Below are 17,701 nucleotides of genomic sequence, written 5' to 3'. Positions count from 1 at the left end.
AGAGGTACGTGATGCTGTAAATTATATAAAGGGGGATTTAACCTAGTCTGAGGGTCCACGAAGGCTTCCCAGGGCCATGATGATTGGGCTACAACCTGATGCGAAGGAAACTATTAACCGAGTAAGGGAATAGGGAAGACGTTGGGGCAGGGCTTCCCAAGTGATTACTGAGATTGTCATGTGCAAAGGCCCGGTGGCAGAATGGGGTGCTGTGTGTTTTAGGAAATGAAAGAATAGCCAGTGTGGAGACTGGTCATGAGAAATGAAGTATTATCCATTCGGGATCATGTTAAAGACAATCACGTTTATTCACCGAATGCGTTTTTTTTTCCTTATAAAAATAAAATTGCTAAGCAAAGATAAAACATTAGCGCCACCCCTGGCAGATTTTGAGTTTGCATAAGCGAAAATGACAAGTTGTAGAAATTGCACGTAGCTGACAAGTTATCTCAAAATTTTTTGTTTATTCCAAACAAATGGCTTCTTTTAGGCTAAAATTATATAAATATACAGTACCAAAGGGTGGGACTGAATAAATAAATACAGGAGAGAGTACACCAGAAAAAGAACAGATAAGCCTTCTAAACCTCCTGATGCTTCTGCTTCATTTCTCTGACGGCAGCTATTTAAAAAAAGGAAAGAAACGGCCTCTTCTACCTGGAGCCACAACAATCTTCTAAAAACTGTAAAAAGAGGGTGCCCCATGGAAGAGGCGTGAGCTCAAGCTAGAGAAGTCAGGCCTTGCCCTTCCGTGAATGGCACCTGGGCCAGACTGCTTGGTTGTCTCCCCATGAGGCGGCCCCTATAGCCTTACGCAGAGTCCACACTCTCCAAATGAGGTTTTCTCCAGCACAGAGATGACCTCCCTGCACACATTTGCAAACACATCCCCTAAAAAGCACTGGTTTAGGATGGTTTTGCTTCCAAAAGCAGTGGTTCGGACGCCATGCAGACTGGGCTTTGTCATTACAGGCTGGCAGTGGACGGGCCATTTGGAGCCACGCTGATGGATGTGTTTCACTATCCAGTGAGCATGTGCATCGCTGCAGGAATCGGGGTCACCCCCTTCGCCGCTCTTCTGAAATCTATATGGTACAAATGTTGTGAGTCACAAACCCAGCCGAAGCTGAACAAGGTATGGAAAAAAATCATTAGCTCGCCCTTCCACGGATTAAAAGGCTCAACATCCTTCTATCTATCATCTGCCAATTCTTGGGGAGGATTTTAATTAACTATGAGGGATAAACTCAAGGATCCTTAACTATACTTATGTTCTTAAAAATCTCCATTCGGTATTACATTTATGAGAAGGGTTATGTCTAATCTTGTTAAAGATGACAAGACATAAATTTTATTGCTTCATTGCCATTACAGGACAAGTAATTGCTCATGTCGGTAAAATATGGACAAGGCTGCAAATGACTATGTGACTGGGCTGCAGTTAGTAATATTAACACAAGGCCTTTTCCTTAGTCTCTTTAGCTTGATACTCTGGTGGCAGGTGTAAAATTCAATATCTTTAACTCATGGACTCAGGGTCTTAATGAGAAGTAAAAATACCGTAACTGGGACTCATCGGCATGCTTACTTGGTGTTGTTTGCCATCCAGCTCCAAATCTCCCTTTTGTCATTTCTGGTATGTTCTCTGATAGATCCTCCATAGTTGCCTTCCTTCCTTTGTCCTATTCAGGGGCTCTGGGCCCTACTTCAACCCTCCTAGGACCAGCAGCAGACCCTAGAGCACAGGAGAAAGGGAGCCTTGCTGACACAGAATGGTGTTGACTCGGGAGGACCCAGGATGTCAGACAAGCCTGGTTCTGGTCCCGATTCTGCCACTTTTCCTCCGGTTGACACTTTAGCTGCAGTTTCCTCACTTATTAAAGATAGATGCTTGACCAGATCGCCGTGTCTCAGTGTGTGTTCTATGGAACGTCAGTCATATGATATTGTCCACTGAAGAGAATTCTGTCGTCAAATGAACTTCAGAAACGCTACTGCAAATCCAACCCTAGAAGAGTCCCATCATCCATTAGCATATTAAATAAGTTCTGTAGGAACGAACCTCCTTCGGTTTGCTTCATTCACCCCTCCCCAGCTTCTTTAGCCACAGAGCCTCTCTTCATGTAATGTTTATTGAGGGGCAGCACCCGGTGAGGCACTGGCAATGATGCCAGACCAGGACGTCTCTAAAGTCGAGCTCCCCAACTAAGGAGTACGAGTAAAGTTTGCTATCGTTTCATGAGTTTCCAAGTGACCGGTGCTTGGCATACATTTTCTCGCTTGAATATTGTCATCTTTCTAATAGTCTTACAAAAGTAGATAATACGAGACCTGTTTTCCACATGAGAAACCTGAAGCTTAGAAAGACTAAAGTGACTTTCCTGAAAATTCATGGGTGATAAAAGGCAGAATCAGGATTCCAACTCAGGCCCCTCTGGCTCTTGCCTTGACGTGACCCACAGTAGACGTGACGCCCACCATTCTACTGTGGGATCGCTGGTCAGAGAATCCACCTCAGCCTGGCTTCGCTCTCACTAGAAACATCACCTTGAGTGAATCAGTTCACCTCTCAGAGCTGGGTTTCATGATCCACACGATGGAGAAATAGGAGTCCACACCCAACAGGAACCTGAAGCACAGAGAGCGAGTAAATGTTAAGAATGCGAGTTTGAATCCAGATTCTTCTTGTGCTAAAGCCCATCTCCTTTCTTCTGTACCACAATAAGTTTAACAAAGCGTCAGAGCCCATTTGGGCTGCCATCCCAAAGTGCCATAGATTGGGTGGCTTATAAATAGCAGAAATTTATTTCTCCAGTCCCGGATGCTGGAAGTCTGGGATCAATGTGCTGGCTGAACTGGTGTCTAATGAGAGCCTGCTTCCTGGTCTATATATATCCATCTTCTAGCTAGAACTTCTCATCATCCACAGTCTAAAGGTACAAGGTAGCTCCTTAGAGTCTTTTTCTGTTTAATCAGCGAGAGTCACATTTATCGGTATGCAGTTGGTAGCTCAATGAGGAAAAATAGATAGCTCAAGAAGTCTTTTCCATAAGGGCACCGATCCCATTCTTAAGAGTTCCACCTGCGTGACCCAATCACCTCCCAAAGACCCCACCACCAAGTACCATCATCTTGGAGATCAGGCTCCAACGTGTGAATTCTGAAGTGACAGAAACCTTTGGTCAATGGCACAAAGCAAGCAAAACGGCAACTGATTTGTATCTTTAGACCCCACGGTAATGCCTTGTTATGGCTGATGATTTCTCAGTGCTCCTAAGCTTTTCCTTTTCTCTTGCCATCTTCCAAGAAAACCCACTTAGAGAGGTGGCTCATTGCTTCGTGGTTTCCATTACACTAAACACGACGTTTCCTGTGACCTGATGATGATGGACTGCATGTCATTCACTTATTCGTTCAATGAATATTTATTTGGCACCTACTGCGTGCCAGGCCCTCTCACACTGACAGGAAAAGCCCATCCCTCTCCTCAGACCAGACCTACAATATCTCATCCTCCTCTCAACACCTCCGCGCCCCATGCATGTTCACAAAATATCTTATTTCCCCTAGCAGTCTCTGAGCTCCCTGAGCATGGCTGCTTTGGACATCTTCATAATGCGACACACACACACACACACACACACACACACACGCACGCACGCACACTGCAAATTTGGACTAAATCAGCGAGTAAATAAATGTCTATATGCCCAAAAGAATGAAAAAAATAGCTTCTGTGTAATTCTCTGTAAGACTCTAGGTTACTAAGGTTAATGCATTTTTTTAATTTGACCCAAAAGGCTATTTGTTCAGTAACGTTATAATTAAAATAATACATCCCGTCTTTTACTACAAATAGAGAGGAAAAATTCTCCTAAGACCCACAAAATCTTAAAGTCCATATAGGAACCCACGAAAGTCTTAATACCGCTTCTTCACTATTCCATTGTTATTCCTGAGCTCCGTTTTTGGGGTTTCTCAAGGCTGTTTCAGTGAGAGGGTTAAGCAGTTACCACAAAACTACAAAATAGGGACATTGTTATCTATTCCAAAACACAGAATCTATACAATTGGAAATAAAAAAAACAGTGTTTTTTATAACATAAATATTTAGGGTAATATTGGGTCAATATTCAGCTGAAAATGAAAATGGTACATGAGATTTAAAAAAAAAAGCTAAAAGCATAGAATTACAAAATAACTTGAGGGGTCTTAACCTCTTAGCATTGCACATGGCAAGAAAAGTCAGCATCTGTACTTAGGATGAGAAGTGATTTGTCCAAAGTCACCCAGCTGGCTAAAAATCCTGAGTCAGGATAAGAGCATGTGGTTCTGATTTCTATGTCAAAGCTCCTTTATGAAAAACAAATGAGATGTCATGGTATTGAAAGTTTCGGCTGGAAATTACGCTTAAGATCCACTCCCTTAGAGTCTGCATGCATGAGAAAAAGTTTAAGAAGTTTCTCTGTTTTAAAGCAACTCTGTGTTTGTTGGAATACAGCTATCATTAGGCTTATGTAACTAATATTTGTCAGCGCCACCCACATGCTTTTGAGATATAAATACTACTTCTTCCACGAAACTGTCAGCATCTATATAATTTTTAAGTGCAGCAGAGCAAAGCAGTATATATTTATCTAACACTGTCTTCACAATTATACATCCAGGCTATAGTTTTCAGAATGTTCTCTTCTGTAACAAGGAAAGAGGGAAAAACAGCCTAGGGGTTCGGAGCTGGAATGTTAAGCCTAAATGGTTAACTACAGTGGATTTTCTCCCCGTGGAAAACACCAGTTGGCACAAAGACATACATTTTTAGCCTCATATGACAAGTCTACAATAAAAAAAAAAAAATGCACCCAAGTTTTCTCTGTTGTTCCCACTGCAAACCATGTCTTTTTTACCCTTCTGTGATTCTGGAATACTTCTAAGCAAAATGCAGAATAGCCAGTAGGACCCCCACCGCTTCTTCGGGGTCACGCATAGCGCTTTCTATTTGAAGCTGGTGTTTTAAAATTTCTTTCTAACAATCTTTTATTTTTAAAGAGGGTCGGGAGGAAGTGGAAAGGAAGGGAGAGAAGTGGTTAGGAGGAGACTTCTCGAGAAGGCAAAATAACAAGAAGTGTAATGACGGCTTGCTGGGAAGAAAATGGGGGAAAGTTGTAATGTATCAGAGGGATATTTTCAACACGGGAGGAAGAGCCAAATTTCACTTAGTGGAGTGCAGATCAGATCGCAGTGCTCCTTTGGGACAAGGGAAGCTGGTGTGAGTGGTGCAGAAGTCTCTGTGATGCGGTGTGGAGAAAGCTGAGTGCCGAGGGGTATAAACGCCCCACAGCGATGGGCCTCCTCCAACCCCTGCCTAACGGGTATAATTAATTCTACATCACACTCAATTTGTGAAAAGAGCTTGAAAAAAATTAGGACAGTTTGCCTGTGCAAACTGTCAAAATGATGAATGAAATAGGTGTGTACGAGTGGGGAGAGAATTGGAAGATTGCTGACATAAATATACTGGCTTCCACTTTATACTTCTCCCCAATATCACAGCCGTGGAGACAGAACTGAGAGGCCTGCCAGCTGGAAGATTGGGTTCATTTTCTTAACCGCATATGTAATCTTCCGACTATAATAAAATAGATTATAGAAAAACTGAGATAATATAATTTCTTCATAAATTGTCTTCCTTCATCAGCTCAATAATATATAACTGTGATAATGGGTATTTATAGTGTGTCCCATGCAAAATGGCCTTTGGGTTCTTAACCTAATATAATAAACAGATAATTCAAATAAAAAGACAGCGTGGGCCAGTGGGAACAAGGCAAAGAGGCCAAGAAAGGCAAAAATCCATACTCTACTTAAATATATTAATGAAACAAAAGAGGGCCTGCTCTCTTTCCTAATGAGTGAAAAATGCATTTAATATAATCTATTTAGTTTGAGAAATTATTTACTTTCACTCTCCCTCACACTGGAGCTGTGGCTACACCTGGAATTGATCATCTCTCCTAACCACCGAGATCGTTGTCATAAATTGAACTGGGGAGCATGAGGCCACGTTTGCCTTTTCGAAAGACACATGTGCTTCTCATCTTTCACCAGATGGTTTGAAAAGGCATCAGTCCCCCATCAGGCCTCCCCATTGCCCTGTGGGGAAGTGGCCAGTATTAATATTAATATTTTTAATATCTTGGTTTATTAACCGCGCAAGCCATGCAAGATGGCAGTGTCTTTGTAAAAGGTTCAAATAAAATACTCAGCCCCAAATGTCCCTTCATTAGTCTCCTTCCTCAAACTAACCACGACCACCACTTTCTTCTCCAGGGGGCTCACCATTAAACGGTTGAGAGCATGTTATCTCATTCTTTTTCCATGCGTTCGCATACACACTCTCACCTACACTCATATGCAGGGTGTTATTTCATTTTTACATAAATAAGTGTGGGGAGAGAAAGAGGGAGAGCTTGAGGGGAAGGAAAGAGGGAGAGAAGCATGCATTTTGTTTTGTTTTTGTTTTCTTTATAAAGTCCTTTAGAGCACGTTCAGTGTCGATATCTACCGACTGACTCCTTTCATCTAGTGCCTTCAGAGTATTTTGTAGTATTGATGTCCCACAATTAATGTAATCATTCCGTTATTAATGAACATTTTGTTTGTCCAACCAAATAGCGGCACAGCCATGAAATAGTTATGGTGAAAGATAATGGCTTTAAGAAAAAGTCTGAAGGATTAAAACTGATTGACAAAGTCCCGTTTCAGTCTTGTAATAGTTAACTAGAAAAAACAATGTTATGATTATATTTCTTTAAAACGGGATGTGGAAGCCACAGCAAGGAAGCTTCTCAATGAGAAGAAATAGTTGCTTCAAAATTTATTTGTCGTTGTATTCATCCAGGATGACCTTCGCGAAAACAACAAAATAAAAGCCAGGACAGTAATAGCTACCATTTATTGAGGAGGTGTTATGTTTTCTAATTATCAGTCATAGTCTTTATCTTTTCAGGGAGAAAAGTTATCTTTTTGGAAAACGGAGATAATTCACTCGATGGAAAGTCTCCATCATCCTGTTGGTTTAGAGCTATGTCCGTTCTGCTACTGTGTACAGTGTGGACGTCTCAGCCAACTCAGGCTGCTATAATAAAAATGCCATCGACTGGCTGACTTAAACAACAAGCACTTATTTCTCACAGCGTTGGAGGCTGGAAGTCCAAGATCAGGGCACGAGCATGGTCAGGTTCTGGTGAGAACTCTCTTCCTGGCTTGCAGATGGCCATCTTCCTGTGGGTCTTCACATGACAGAGAAAAAAGAGAGAGAGAACTCTGATGTCTTCCTCTTCTTAGAAGGGCACTAATCCCTTTATCGGAGGTCCCACCCTCACGACCTCATCTAAATCTAACTACCTCTTAAAGTCCCTACCTCCAAATGCCGTTATCTTGGGTTTGAACATGTAAATCTGGGAGGAGGAGGATGTAAACATTCAGTCCATAATGGTATGGAACAGAAGGTGCTGCCCGGGAGAAGGCAGGGTCACAGTGCCACCCCGTTGTGGGTGGAGGTGTTGGTCAAGATCACGGTCGACTCTGGCACCCTGTAAGACGTCTCTATCTAGGTTTAGCACGCTTGGAGCCTGGGGCGCATTTTGCTGGTGAAGGAGCCTCTGCTTTCAGGACTACGTCTTTGTGATCGATGCCGAGGTTCTCATCCTGGTGCTGGAGATAAAGTTTGGTTTCACCTCCTCTCAGTGACCACCATCTCTCTAATTTGGGAGTGACCAGTGGGAACGCAGACCTCCAAGTACAAGCAGCTGCGAGCTCTGAGCGCTTAATGGGTCTGTCAGGCATCGTGCTGGATGCTTCCATGAGCCTCATGCTTTCATCTCCACAGTAATCTTGTAGGTTGTTATTCTGTGTGTGTGTGTGTGTGTGTGTGTGTGTGGCCGTTTTACATATGTGATAATCTAGGTTCAAGTTAAATAAACTGCCCCTAGTTACACAGCTCATAGATGGTGAAGCCAGGGGTCTAGGACAGGTTACATGACTCAGACTCACAATGTTTAATTATTATGCCACACTGCACTCTAAACATAAGTCCCCGTGTACCATTCCCTTCTTTGGATAGGTTCTTGGCCATAAATAAATAGATAAATAAGTAATTTTGTCCCCATTTCCATCCTTAAGAAATTGATTTGGGGTCTAAAGAAATATAGGTTGTGTTCGTGGATGCCTCTCCAGGCTATGGCACAGGAACCTCTGATAGGAGAGTCTGTGGATTGGTAGTAAAATCGGTTAGTAGCTTTTCTTATTTCATTTGCTGGGATGGTTTATCAAAAAGAAGCACAGGTCCATTATTCTAGTGGCCCCAGATCGCTTCGACCTGGCTCGCATGCAGGCCACGGGATTTTCAGAGAGCAGCTGGGGCTGTGGGGAGCGCCGGAAGAGGCAGAGCTCGCTGAGGACACAGCCCCGGGGGACAGGCGGGAGGTGGGCATCGCCCCGCCCTCGGGCCCTCTGAGACCAGACTTGGACTTGGCCGAGTTTGGGCTGGAGGTTCGTGATGGGGAATGGTGTGACAGCGAAGGCCTGTGACAGGCCACAAGCACATAGAACTTCCTACCCCATTACACAGTCCCAGAGGGGAGACCTAAAACATCTGGGGAGCCATCATAGCTACAAGAATGTGGGGGATACATCCCGTAAAAGAAATAACTTCATGGCAATGAAAGCCGAGAACTTTCGTCATTTTTCTCAGGATGACTCTCTGTTTGACAAAACTTTTAAAAGTAACCTTACCGATCTTTGGCCCTTAAGGTGAGCCACAGAATCCCGAAAGCCATGCTTTACATACGTAACGGATTTTAAGGTTGTTTTATTTGGAGAGACTAAGGAAAGATGCATGTTCAGAAGCACAGATCACGGAGACGTAGCCTATCGTTTGGGGTATTTTTTCTACCACTGACCAGGTCTATGTTACTGGCCGAAATGCAGGGGTGGGCCCCCTTCTGTCCCCTCACAGCCAGTGTCCCTCACCATTAGAAAGATGAAAGGGAGTAAAAGTAAATACCTTTTTCCTCAGTTCAAAGTCTCTTTTCTCTTATTCCTGCCTGGAGTACCTCTCGAGCCTCCGTTTCCTGCATTGGCTCTTGCACCGAAGCTGCCTGGTGTCATCTCTGAGTCAATCACAAAAGGAAACACTCACAAAGCTGTTACAAGGAAGCAAAAGGTATAAAAGGCTTGGGAAACCCTAAGAACGCTGACCCACAACGAAGCCACAAGAAAGTAAGGACAGAAATGATCTCTATTTGAAAGGACAGAGGTCAGTGTGTGGAGGAAACTAAGATGGGAGTGTTTTTCAAGTAAGGATGGTTGGGACTGGATTCGAAACTGACAAGTTTTTGTTGTTGTTGTTTTGTTTTTTTGTTTTTACACCTACAGCACCCAGTCTTCCTACGTGGTCTCCCATCCAAGGACTAACGAGGCCCGACCCTGCTTAGCTTCCGAGATCAGACGAGATCGGGCTTGTTCAGGGTGGCATGGCCGCAGACTGACGGGTTTTTTAAAAAGCAAATGTTTTGGTTTATTATTCCGATATGAATGCACTTTTACCATGTTTCTTAAAAAAGCGGAAATAATAGAAAATAAGTCAGTGATGTTTGTTCTATACCAGAAGCCACCATTAATGTTCTTGGCTCCGACAACCTCCAGAGGGCGGAGCGGGAGGTGCGTGGGTGAGAAAGGCGTTTAATTCCATAGGTTTTTTATTTCCACGGGAACAAAGCGAGGTAAAGGGAGGGCCGACGTTTTCAAAGGCTCAGTTAGATGTGGCACTCCACAACGTGAAAAGTAAGAAGCAGCATATTCGTCACCAACATAGGATACAAAATAGTCCTCCATCCTCCAATCTCCCACACTTATCGTGCGCGTGCACACACACACACACACACACACACACCACACACACACAGAGGCACAGGTCTGTTTTCCTGCAGCAGCTAGTGTGACCTTTCCCTCATGGTCCTGCCTCAGATCTTGCCACTCCCCTGCTCAGCACTGAAACCCTGCAGTCCCTTCCCATCTCACTCAGAGTCAAAGTCACTATAGCCCCAAAGCCCACGTCTATGTCCTCTGCCTTCCTTTGGGACCTCATCTCTTCCCATTCTCCCTCTCTCATTCGGCTCCAGCCAGGGCCCCTTTACTCCTTGTCCCCTTCATCTGTGGAGCTCCTCACCTCGCCATTTGACTCCCTGGCCTTGTCCATGTCTTCGCTTAAATGGCCCCTTTCCTTGACCACCTGACTTAATGATTGCAACGCTTTTCCAGCCTGCTTTGTGTTTTTCCATAGTATGTATCACCCATTGACATATTCTGTATTTTACTTCTTAGTTTATTGTTTTTCTTCTCCGTCTAAAACGCAAACTGCATAAGGACGGTGAATTTTTTTTCTCTTTTGTTCACTCTTATAGTTCCTGAGCGAAGAACAGGCCTGACATAGAGTAAGCATTTAATAATTTTTTGTCGAGTCAGCAAGTGAGTGGATGAACACAATCACTATATTTGTGGGGGTTCATGGGACGTTCACCTACAGGGAGCCCTTGGCTCAATTTCACAACTGGAAAGAGATAGGCACAATTTTGGAGGGATTAACAGGTTATCATTTGTCCTGGGATTAATATTCAAAATGCCCTTCTAAGTAGCAGCTGTCCAACAGATATATAAGCCTTAATTCCTAAGAGAAAAGGTATTATCATCACTAGCTTCTGCTCTACCTGACAATATTTTAAATTCCCACACAAACCTGGAAAGGAAAAGCAAGATGGTTCGCCTTGAAATACATTCTGTGATTTTTTTGTTTTCCTCATGAGTTTCATCTGTTAATTAACTCTCATCTGTAACTTTCATTATATGATGGTGAGCTTGCAGGCTGGCTGGTGGTGGTCGGGAGGTGAGGAGCGGGGGAGAACAGTGACTATTGAAAGAGATAATTCCTGGTGGACGTCATGACCAGCTCCCCGGTAGATCTTGTTAAGCTGTAGAGACTTGTCTCTTTGGGGAGGGGTGGGGGGGTGCAGGAAACAGCAGTAGGCAGCAGTGGATAAGAAAGTGAGAAAAATCAGGAGAATTAATAGCTCTATCTCCTGTGTTTCCTTCTGGAGACAATTATCTAAAAGCACAAAAACGAAGTCTTTATTTTAACAAACCCAAACTACTTCTTGTCACACAGGAAAGTGTGTTCGAGCCACTTGCTAAGCACAGAGTTTATTTAAAAATGTTCCTAGGCATAATTTTTATTACAGCGGTTGACACACAACCATAGTCACCACCCACCAGCTTTTCTTGGACACTGATATGTCTGGCTGAGGGGAAACTTCTGGCCTGTGTGGCTTGATTCTGTAATTACCATAATCCCCACCCTCCCGATGCCTTGCTGGTGGAGTGGATTAGCGCGCAAGCCTTTGGGGTCCCTGGAGAAGAGAGCTCAAATCCCCAGCTTAGGTCATAAGTAAAGATGAAGGGGCTGGTCTAAAAGTGTATATTCCCCTTTGGGGGCAGTGAAAGGCACAGCTAGCTGTGGTTATTAACCTCGTTCAGAAGAAGCACAGCCAGGAATGTGGCGAATTGATCCTCATCCAGAGAAGCTGGCAACAGCCAACAGGCTCCCGACTCTGAATTCAATCTGGGCTTTTTCAAACTCAATGTGAATTTTTTTCAAAAGAAATCACAGTGTGACTGTTCACTGGCAGAGAGAAGCATGTTATTTTGCAGAAGCGCCCATTTGGGCTCAAATAATTTAATGGAGATAAAGTACTCTGCGATTATCAGCGCATTGTGAAAGAGGAACAAGTCCCTTTTCTCGTCTTCTCCCGACAGGTGTATTTCTACTGGATTTGCCGAGATCCCAGTGCTTTTGAGTGGTTTGCTGATCTCTTACTCTCGCTGGAAACACGCATGAGTGAGCAAGGGAAAACGCACCTTCTGAGTTATCATATATTTCTTACTGGCTGGGATGAAAATCAGGTATCGATAAGGCTCTGAGGATGATCGATATTATCTAAGTTGTCTACTTAGAGCAAAGAGGAGCCATTTCAATGATGAACTATATAGTCATCTGGTAGCACGAAAGAATTATTTTTATGTTCTTGGAAAGGGAAGAAGAAGAAAATAAAACCAAATTAGATAGAGCTATTCAAAGTGTAGCAATGAATGAACCTACTGTTATCTTGCCGAGGAACAGAAAAGAGAAGATAGGAAAAGCGGGTTATTAATGAAAGACAATCCCAAGTTTGGAAATCCAAGAAAAAAACATGTTACTAACAGTGACATTTGTCATCTTAGTGACATCGAGTGGATATTATCGATTGGCTGTATTGTCTTGTTGAGCTCCTAATTGGTTCTAATTCTATGCTTTGAGCTTTTCAGAATTAAACAACAACAAAAAAATTCCTTGTTGTTTGCATTCGACATTTTATAGCGTAAAGTATGTGAGCTTTTACAGAAAATAATCATCATAAATACATGGTTTACCCAGAGATTTCTTTTTCTTAAGTCGTTCTTAGAAATTGTGTGCACGTATGTTTATTCACCAAAGATCAAGATGATCGTCTGTTGTGGCAGGTGTTCCGCAGTGTATTGTATTACGTTGAATTTACCAAAAATAATGTGTATCAAAATATTGCACTGTGGTAGTATTTCAGTGTTGAGAATACCGAATGATCACTATTAAATTTTAAATCTTTTTTTAACCCCTCAAATATGGAAGCCAACAGTGAATACTAGGTTACGAAATGTATATTCTAATCAGCACTTCTGTAGCAGCCCCTATTGATATTTACTTTGAGGAAAGTGTGTTTGAGATGAGCAGATTTGCATTAATCACTAAATTTACAACTGAATGTGCTCCTGCCAGCGAGTGAGCGCCCACCCCACCCCCAACACACACACCTACACACACACACTTTAGGACATCACTGTCATTTGACTCTGTGCCTCTGCATGAGTAAGACTTTGTTTAAAATTCAGTAGCTAGCTGAATTTTTAAGGTCCTATTTGCTGTCGGCCTTAAATATTTATTCCTCTGGGATCATTTGAAATAGAGGTTTCTTGAGAACTAGGCTTGAAACATCTTAATGAATTAAATAGTGTTAATTATGTCTTCCAAACATACATTTTCCTTATCCGAGTGGGATTTTTGACTAATGATCTATTTGGTGATGTTCAGGCAGAGTCTTTGTCTTTTGCTTTCTAGGCGCATGCTTGCTCTCCTGCTGCTGGAGTGGATTGGTCCTGGGTGTCCACCTAGGAACCTCCGGTCATTTGGGAGTTGCAAGACTGGGCTCTGTTTGATTTTGTGACAGTACAACTTTGCCCCATCCTGTCTCTGCCCCTTCCAAAAGTGTGTTATAAGATATACTTTTTCTCTAGGTACAAGCAAATTAAAATAGACGTGTTCTTAAATTTTTTGCCATGGCACGTTGGAAATTCTTCAGGCGCTCAAATTCCAGGCAAAAAAAAAATAATAACCGGTGCATTCTGTTGGTAAGGAATTAAGAGGAGGCTGTTTTAGAAATAGCCAATTGTTAAATTGAATTTAACAACCTCCGAGTGGCAGAATGACAAGCACAGAAGGGACAGATGGAAAAGGTATTACGAAGGGCAAATCAACAGGGTTTGGAGATTAACTGAGCCTTGGGCTGAAAAATATGGAACAGATATAATTCCAAATGTTTGAACATCAGTGACTGGTAGCTTGACAGTACCACTGCCATGACGAGAAAAGGCCCTTTTCTTATTATTAAATATGCCCAGACTTCTCGGTAAGTAATTAAGGCCCTTCCTGACGGGATGGGGGCGCACTTGTCCCATTGCGCTCTCATCATTTTCCACTGGCACTGCAGCCACCCAGCTGTGCATGTTCTCCTGCCAGGCTGTGCACGTTCATGTCCTCCGCCATTCTGTCCCCTCTCCCTGACATGTCACTTAACAGCTTCTGTCTCTCCCCACTGCCTACTGCACAGAATCATTCTTTAAAGCCCAGTCCCCTGTAAGGCCTTCCTCAATTCTCCTAGTCAAAAATGATGCGGAGCTTCGCCAGAGCACTTTGCTTCTGTCCCTAGTACAGAGAGGTCTCGGTCTGACTCCCACCATGCTTCCGGTACATGTGCGCGCCCCTTCCTTCCCTGACCTCGCCAAGCAGAGACCTTCTCTCTTTCTTCTTCGTTCCTCTCCACTTGTACACTGCCCAATTGTAGGACTCACTCCACAGTTGTAAACTGAAGTCATGAGTTATTTGGGAAGATTCTTGTTTAGCTAATCGATGATCGATTTGAAGGAATGAAAAGAATTCTGCAGAAAAATGTGTTTGGGCAGAACTCCACTCAGGCAGGAAGATGAGGGCTGGGGCAAGAAGGTCTGGATTTATTTTTGCAGATTATGCTAATTGGGACCATGAACATGGAAGGTCTTGGGGAGTGATGGTCCAAATGAGATGCAGAGAACTGAGATCGGAGACTGGGAAGGCAGCTACATTTTGAGACAGGAGAATATGATAGGAAAACAAAACCTAATGTTATTCCCTTGAATCATTAGAAAAGCCAGAGAGAAGTAGAAGAGATGAGATTTTATAATGCAAATAGAATCAAGAAGAAGTAATGTTTAGCCACGTGGTGAAGAAGCCGAGGAGAATAAGGCCCGAGTTGGTCATCGGATGTGACACTTAGTCAAAAGTAAATGAACCAACTTTGTCGTCTTCTTTAGCCACTGCAGAAATCAGCTTCCTATATGGTACCAATCGATCCTACTGTTAAGCGAGAGGGCTATGGGGATACGAAACTGCCACTCTGATCCTGACTTTGAGTTCCAGTTCTGATAACAGGGCTTCTGCCCACTTCCAAGACTCAATCCTGAACTACCATCTCGGTTCTTATGCTTGGACTTTTGTCCTGAACTTCATGCTTTACTCTCTGTCTTAATAAGCTTGCCCTCTTCCCGCCATTTTTCTCTCTTCCCAAACTCAGTTCCAATTGCACTCCTGCCACCTGGGGTCAGATTCACTCGATGACACCTTCCTGCAGCATGGATTTCTGTGATTCCGCCACCATCTTCCGTCATTGACTGCCCTGTTGAGGCACCTGTATTACCTTCTGCTCAGCCTCCCTACTGCTGGCTGCTTTTCTAGCCTGATAAGAAAGTCATTTGGGGAAGTCAGGCATGCCACAGGAATCACGCTGTAAGAGTTGGGACTAGCAAGCTTATTAGCTGAACTGGTCAGAAGCAGGGAGAGTTAGGATCTGAGCAAACAGAGCATCAAAGGGTACAATATGTAAGCTCAAGAGCTGCGGAGAATTCTATGGAATGAGCACAGGGAACACAAATCCCAGGAGGTAAAAAGCAAGGTAGCTACGAGACTTCAACAACAGAAGATTATCACTAAGTACTGCTATGTCCAGGCTCTTATTTATCAACCACTAGTTACCTGATGCCTATGTGCCTTCATGTTACTTAAAGGCACAGAGCTCCACTCCTACCCCTTGCTATGATTGACCACCATGTCCTGTCTGCCAGACTCAGCATCCTCCCTGCACTTGAACCCAGACAGTACACTTGAAACCGTTCCAACCTAGCGGGCAGCTCTGACCGTGAGATCTTCTTCTTGGATGTTTCCTATCACTATAATCTGGCAGTGTTCTTCTCAAACCCCAAGGTTTAGTAGTAAGCGAATGGGGACAGAGGTACAGATTCATTTTTGAAAAGTTTGGCAGAAAAGAGGAAGTGGCTTAGTACTTGCTTGCCTTTAATCATATTCACTCTATTACTCTCATATTTTTAAAGAAAAATTTTCTTTCCGCGTTCATGTTACTGCACATATACTCTACAGAAGGCACTTTGTATCAATAGTGCCCAAAGCGGAATACAAAGATCAAAGATGGGATGCCTGTTCTAAAAAGCAGAATTGATGGTATCTGATAATGATAAACATTTTTAGCCCCATAAAGAATTTTTCGAGTATTGAATCTACAAATGATCATAATTACTTCATCTTTTATTTAGTGGCAGATTCCTTTTATTTTTCAATTCGAAATGCCATCTGACATTGCGGTTTCTATTTTAGGCTATTCACATCGCTTTACACTGGGATGAAAATACTGATGTGATCACGGGATTAAAGCAGAAAACCTTCTATGGGAGACCGAACTGGAACAATGAGTTCCGGCAGATCGCCTACAATCACCCCAGGTAAGGCACTCTCTTCCCACCGCCTGCCGAGCGTCTCCCTGGATAAAAACAAGTCACTGCTGAAACAGAAAGCTCTTGGGCACAAGCTGGTTAACCTGCAGTGGAGGCACCTCGTTTAAAGCTAAAATGTCAACCTTTGAAAACGTGGTCATGGGATGTTTCAGGAACCACAATCTCTGCTTGACTGGTTTATAACATCTGACAATCGGCGATTATGTTGGAACGAACGCCTAAACACAATTTATGATAGTATTTCTTAAACTACCTATGCTTTCAAGAAATCTTTGGTGAGCATAGTTGATTTCTAATCACCTAACTGGAGAATTCACTCACGTCCCGCTGTAAATTGTATCTAGCATGTCTAGCAAAGCAGACAGGAAACATTACAAGACCAAGCTGGGATTTAATGTGGTGATTAGAGACCCCGAATCTGGAGCCCAGGTGCCTGGGTATGAATTCTGCCGTTACCACTAGTTTACTTGGGCAGGCGATTTATCCTGCCACTGACTTAGTCGTTGTCTTTGGAAACTGCAGGTAACAGTAGTGTTTGCCTCCCAGGCTTCTTTCTGTGAGGATGAAATGTGCGAATATGTATAAAGTGACTTCGAATTCAGTAACTGTTAGCTGCTCTCATCATTATTATCGTTTCAATTATTACTACAATTACCTTCATTATGTAATAACCTTCTGTGTAGAAGAAGGAAAGCATTTGCTCTGAGCGTGAAAGCAGGTGTGATGGCTCTGCTTTCAGATTCTAGAAGTTACTGGCTATGTGACCTAGGCATGTTCAAGCTTTTGTAAAACATGGAGGATACCATGCCATCACAGTATGGTTTTTATAATTAAAAACAAAACAAAACAAAACAAAAAAACATAGTATGTTGAAGAGAGAGCTTGGTAAAGTGCAAAGCACTAATGAAAACATTTATCATTGTTACAGATTCCCTAGATCAGTCTAGATAACCTCCATTATCTATGGCCCTTGAAAGTCAGGAAGTCCTTGCACTGTTTGTGTTTAAAGAGTACTTTCCATATTTGAGGAAAGACTTGAAGGAACAAGGGAGTGTGCCATGTAGACAACTGGGAAAGAGGAGAGGGCAGCGCTGCTCTGAACAGGAAGAGCAGTTCTTGGCGTGACTCAAGAGGCCAGTGAGGTCGGGACAGCATGGATGAGAGGGAGGGCAGAGGGGGAGGCGTTTAGGAGCGGTAACCGGGCAGTTATGGGTCATTTTAAGGCTTTAGATTTTATTCTGAGAGGGAACACTGCTAAAAGGTTTGAGCAGAAGAGTGACATGATCCATCTTACCTTTAATGAGATCACTTCTGGTTGCTGCGTGAGAATAGATCGTAAGGGCCCTAAGGCAGAAGTGGTGAGGCCAGCAAGGGGGTAGGCAGTGGTGGTCGCTTGGAGGTGCCAAGAAGCAATTAGATTCTGGGGATTTTGTTAAGGCAGAGCGGACACGACTTGCCG

The 17,701-nt window shown here is 43.2% G+C and overlaps 1 protein-coding gene and 1 pseudogene across 1 annotated transcript in view; one reads left to right on the top strand and one right to left on the bottom strand.

Moving 5' to 3' along the window:
- Positions 1-17,701, top strand: part of NOX3 (NADPH oxidase 3) — a 55,595-nt gene that overhangs the window by 25,557 nt on the left and 12,337 nt on the right. Inside the window, exons 10-12 of the mRNA XM_006915017.1 lie at positions 973-1,135; positions 11,869-12,015; positions 16,106-16,230. Of these exons, the coding sequence (XP_006915079.1) occupies positions 973-1,135; positions 11,869-12,015; positions 16,106-16,230 (435 nt within the window). The remainder of the gene's footprint in view (positions 1-972; positions 1,136-11,868; positions 12,016-16,105; positions 16,231-17,701) is intronic.
- Positions 9,427-9,545, bottom strand: LOC112482399 (annotated as a pseudogene).

The sequence above is a fragment of the Pteropus alecto genome, unplaced genomic scaffold, assembly GCF_000325575.1.
Source record: "Pteropus alecto unplaced genomic scaffold, ASM32557v1 scaffold195, whole genome shotgun sequence".
Lineage (NCBI taxonomy): Eukaryota > Metazoa > Chordata > Mammalia > Chiroptera > Pteropodidae > Pteropus > Pteropus alecto.
This window is presented reverse-complemented; position numbering and strand designations above follow the sequence as displayed.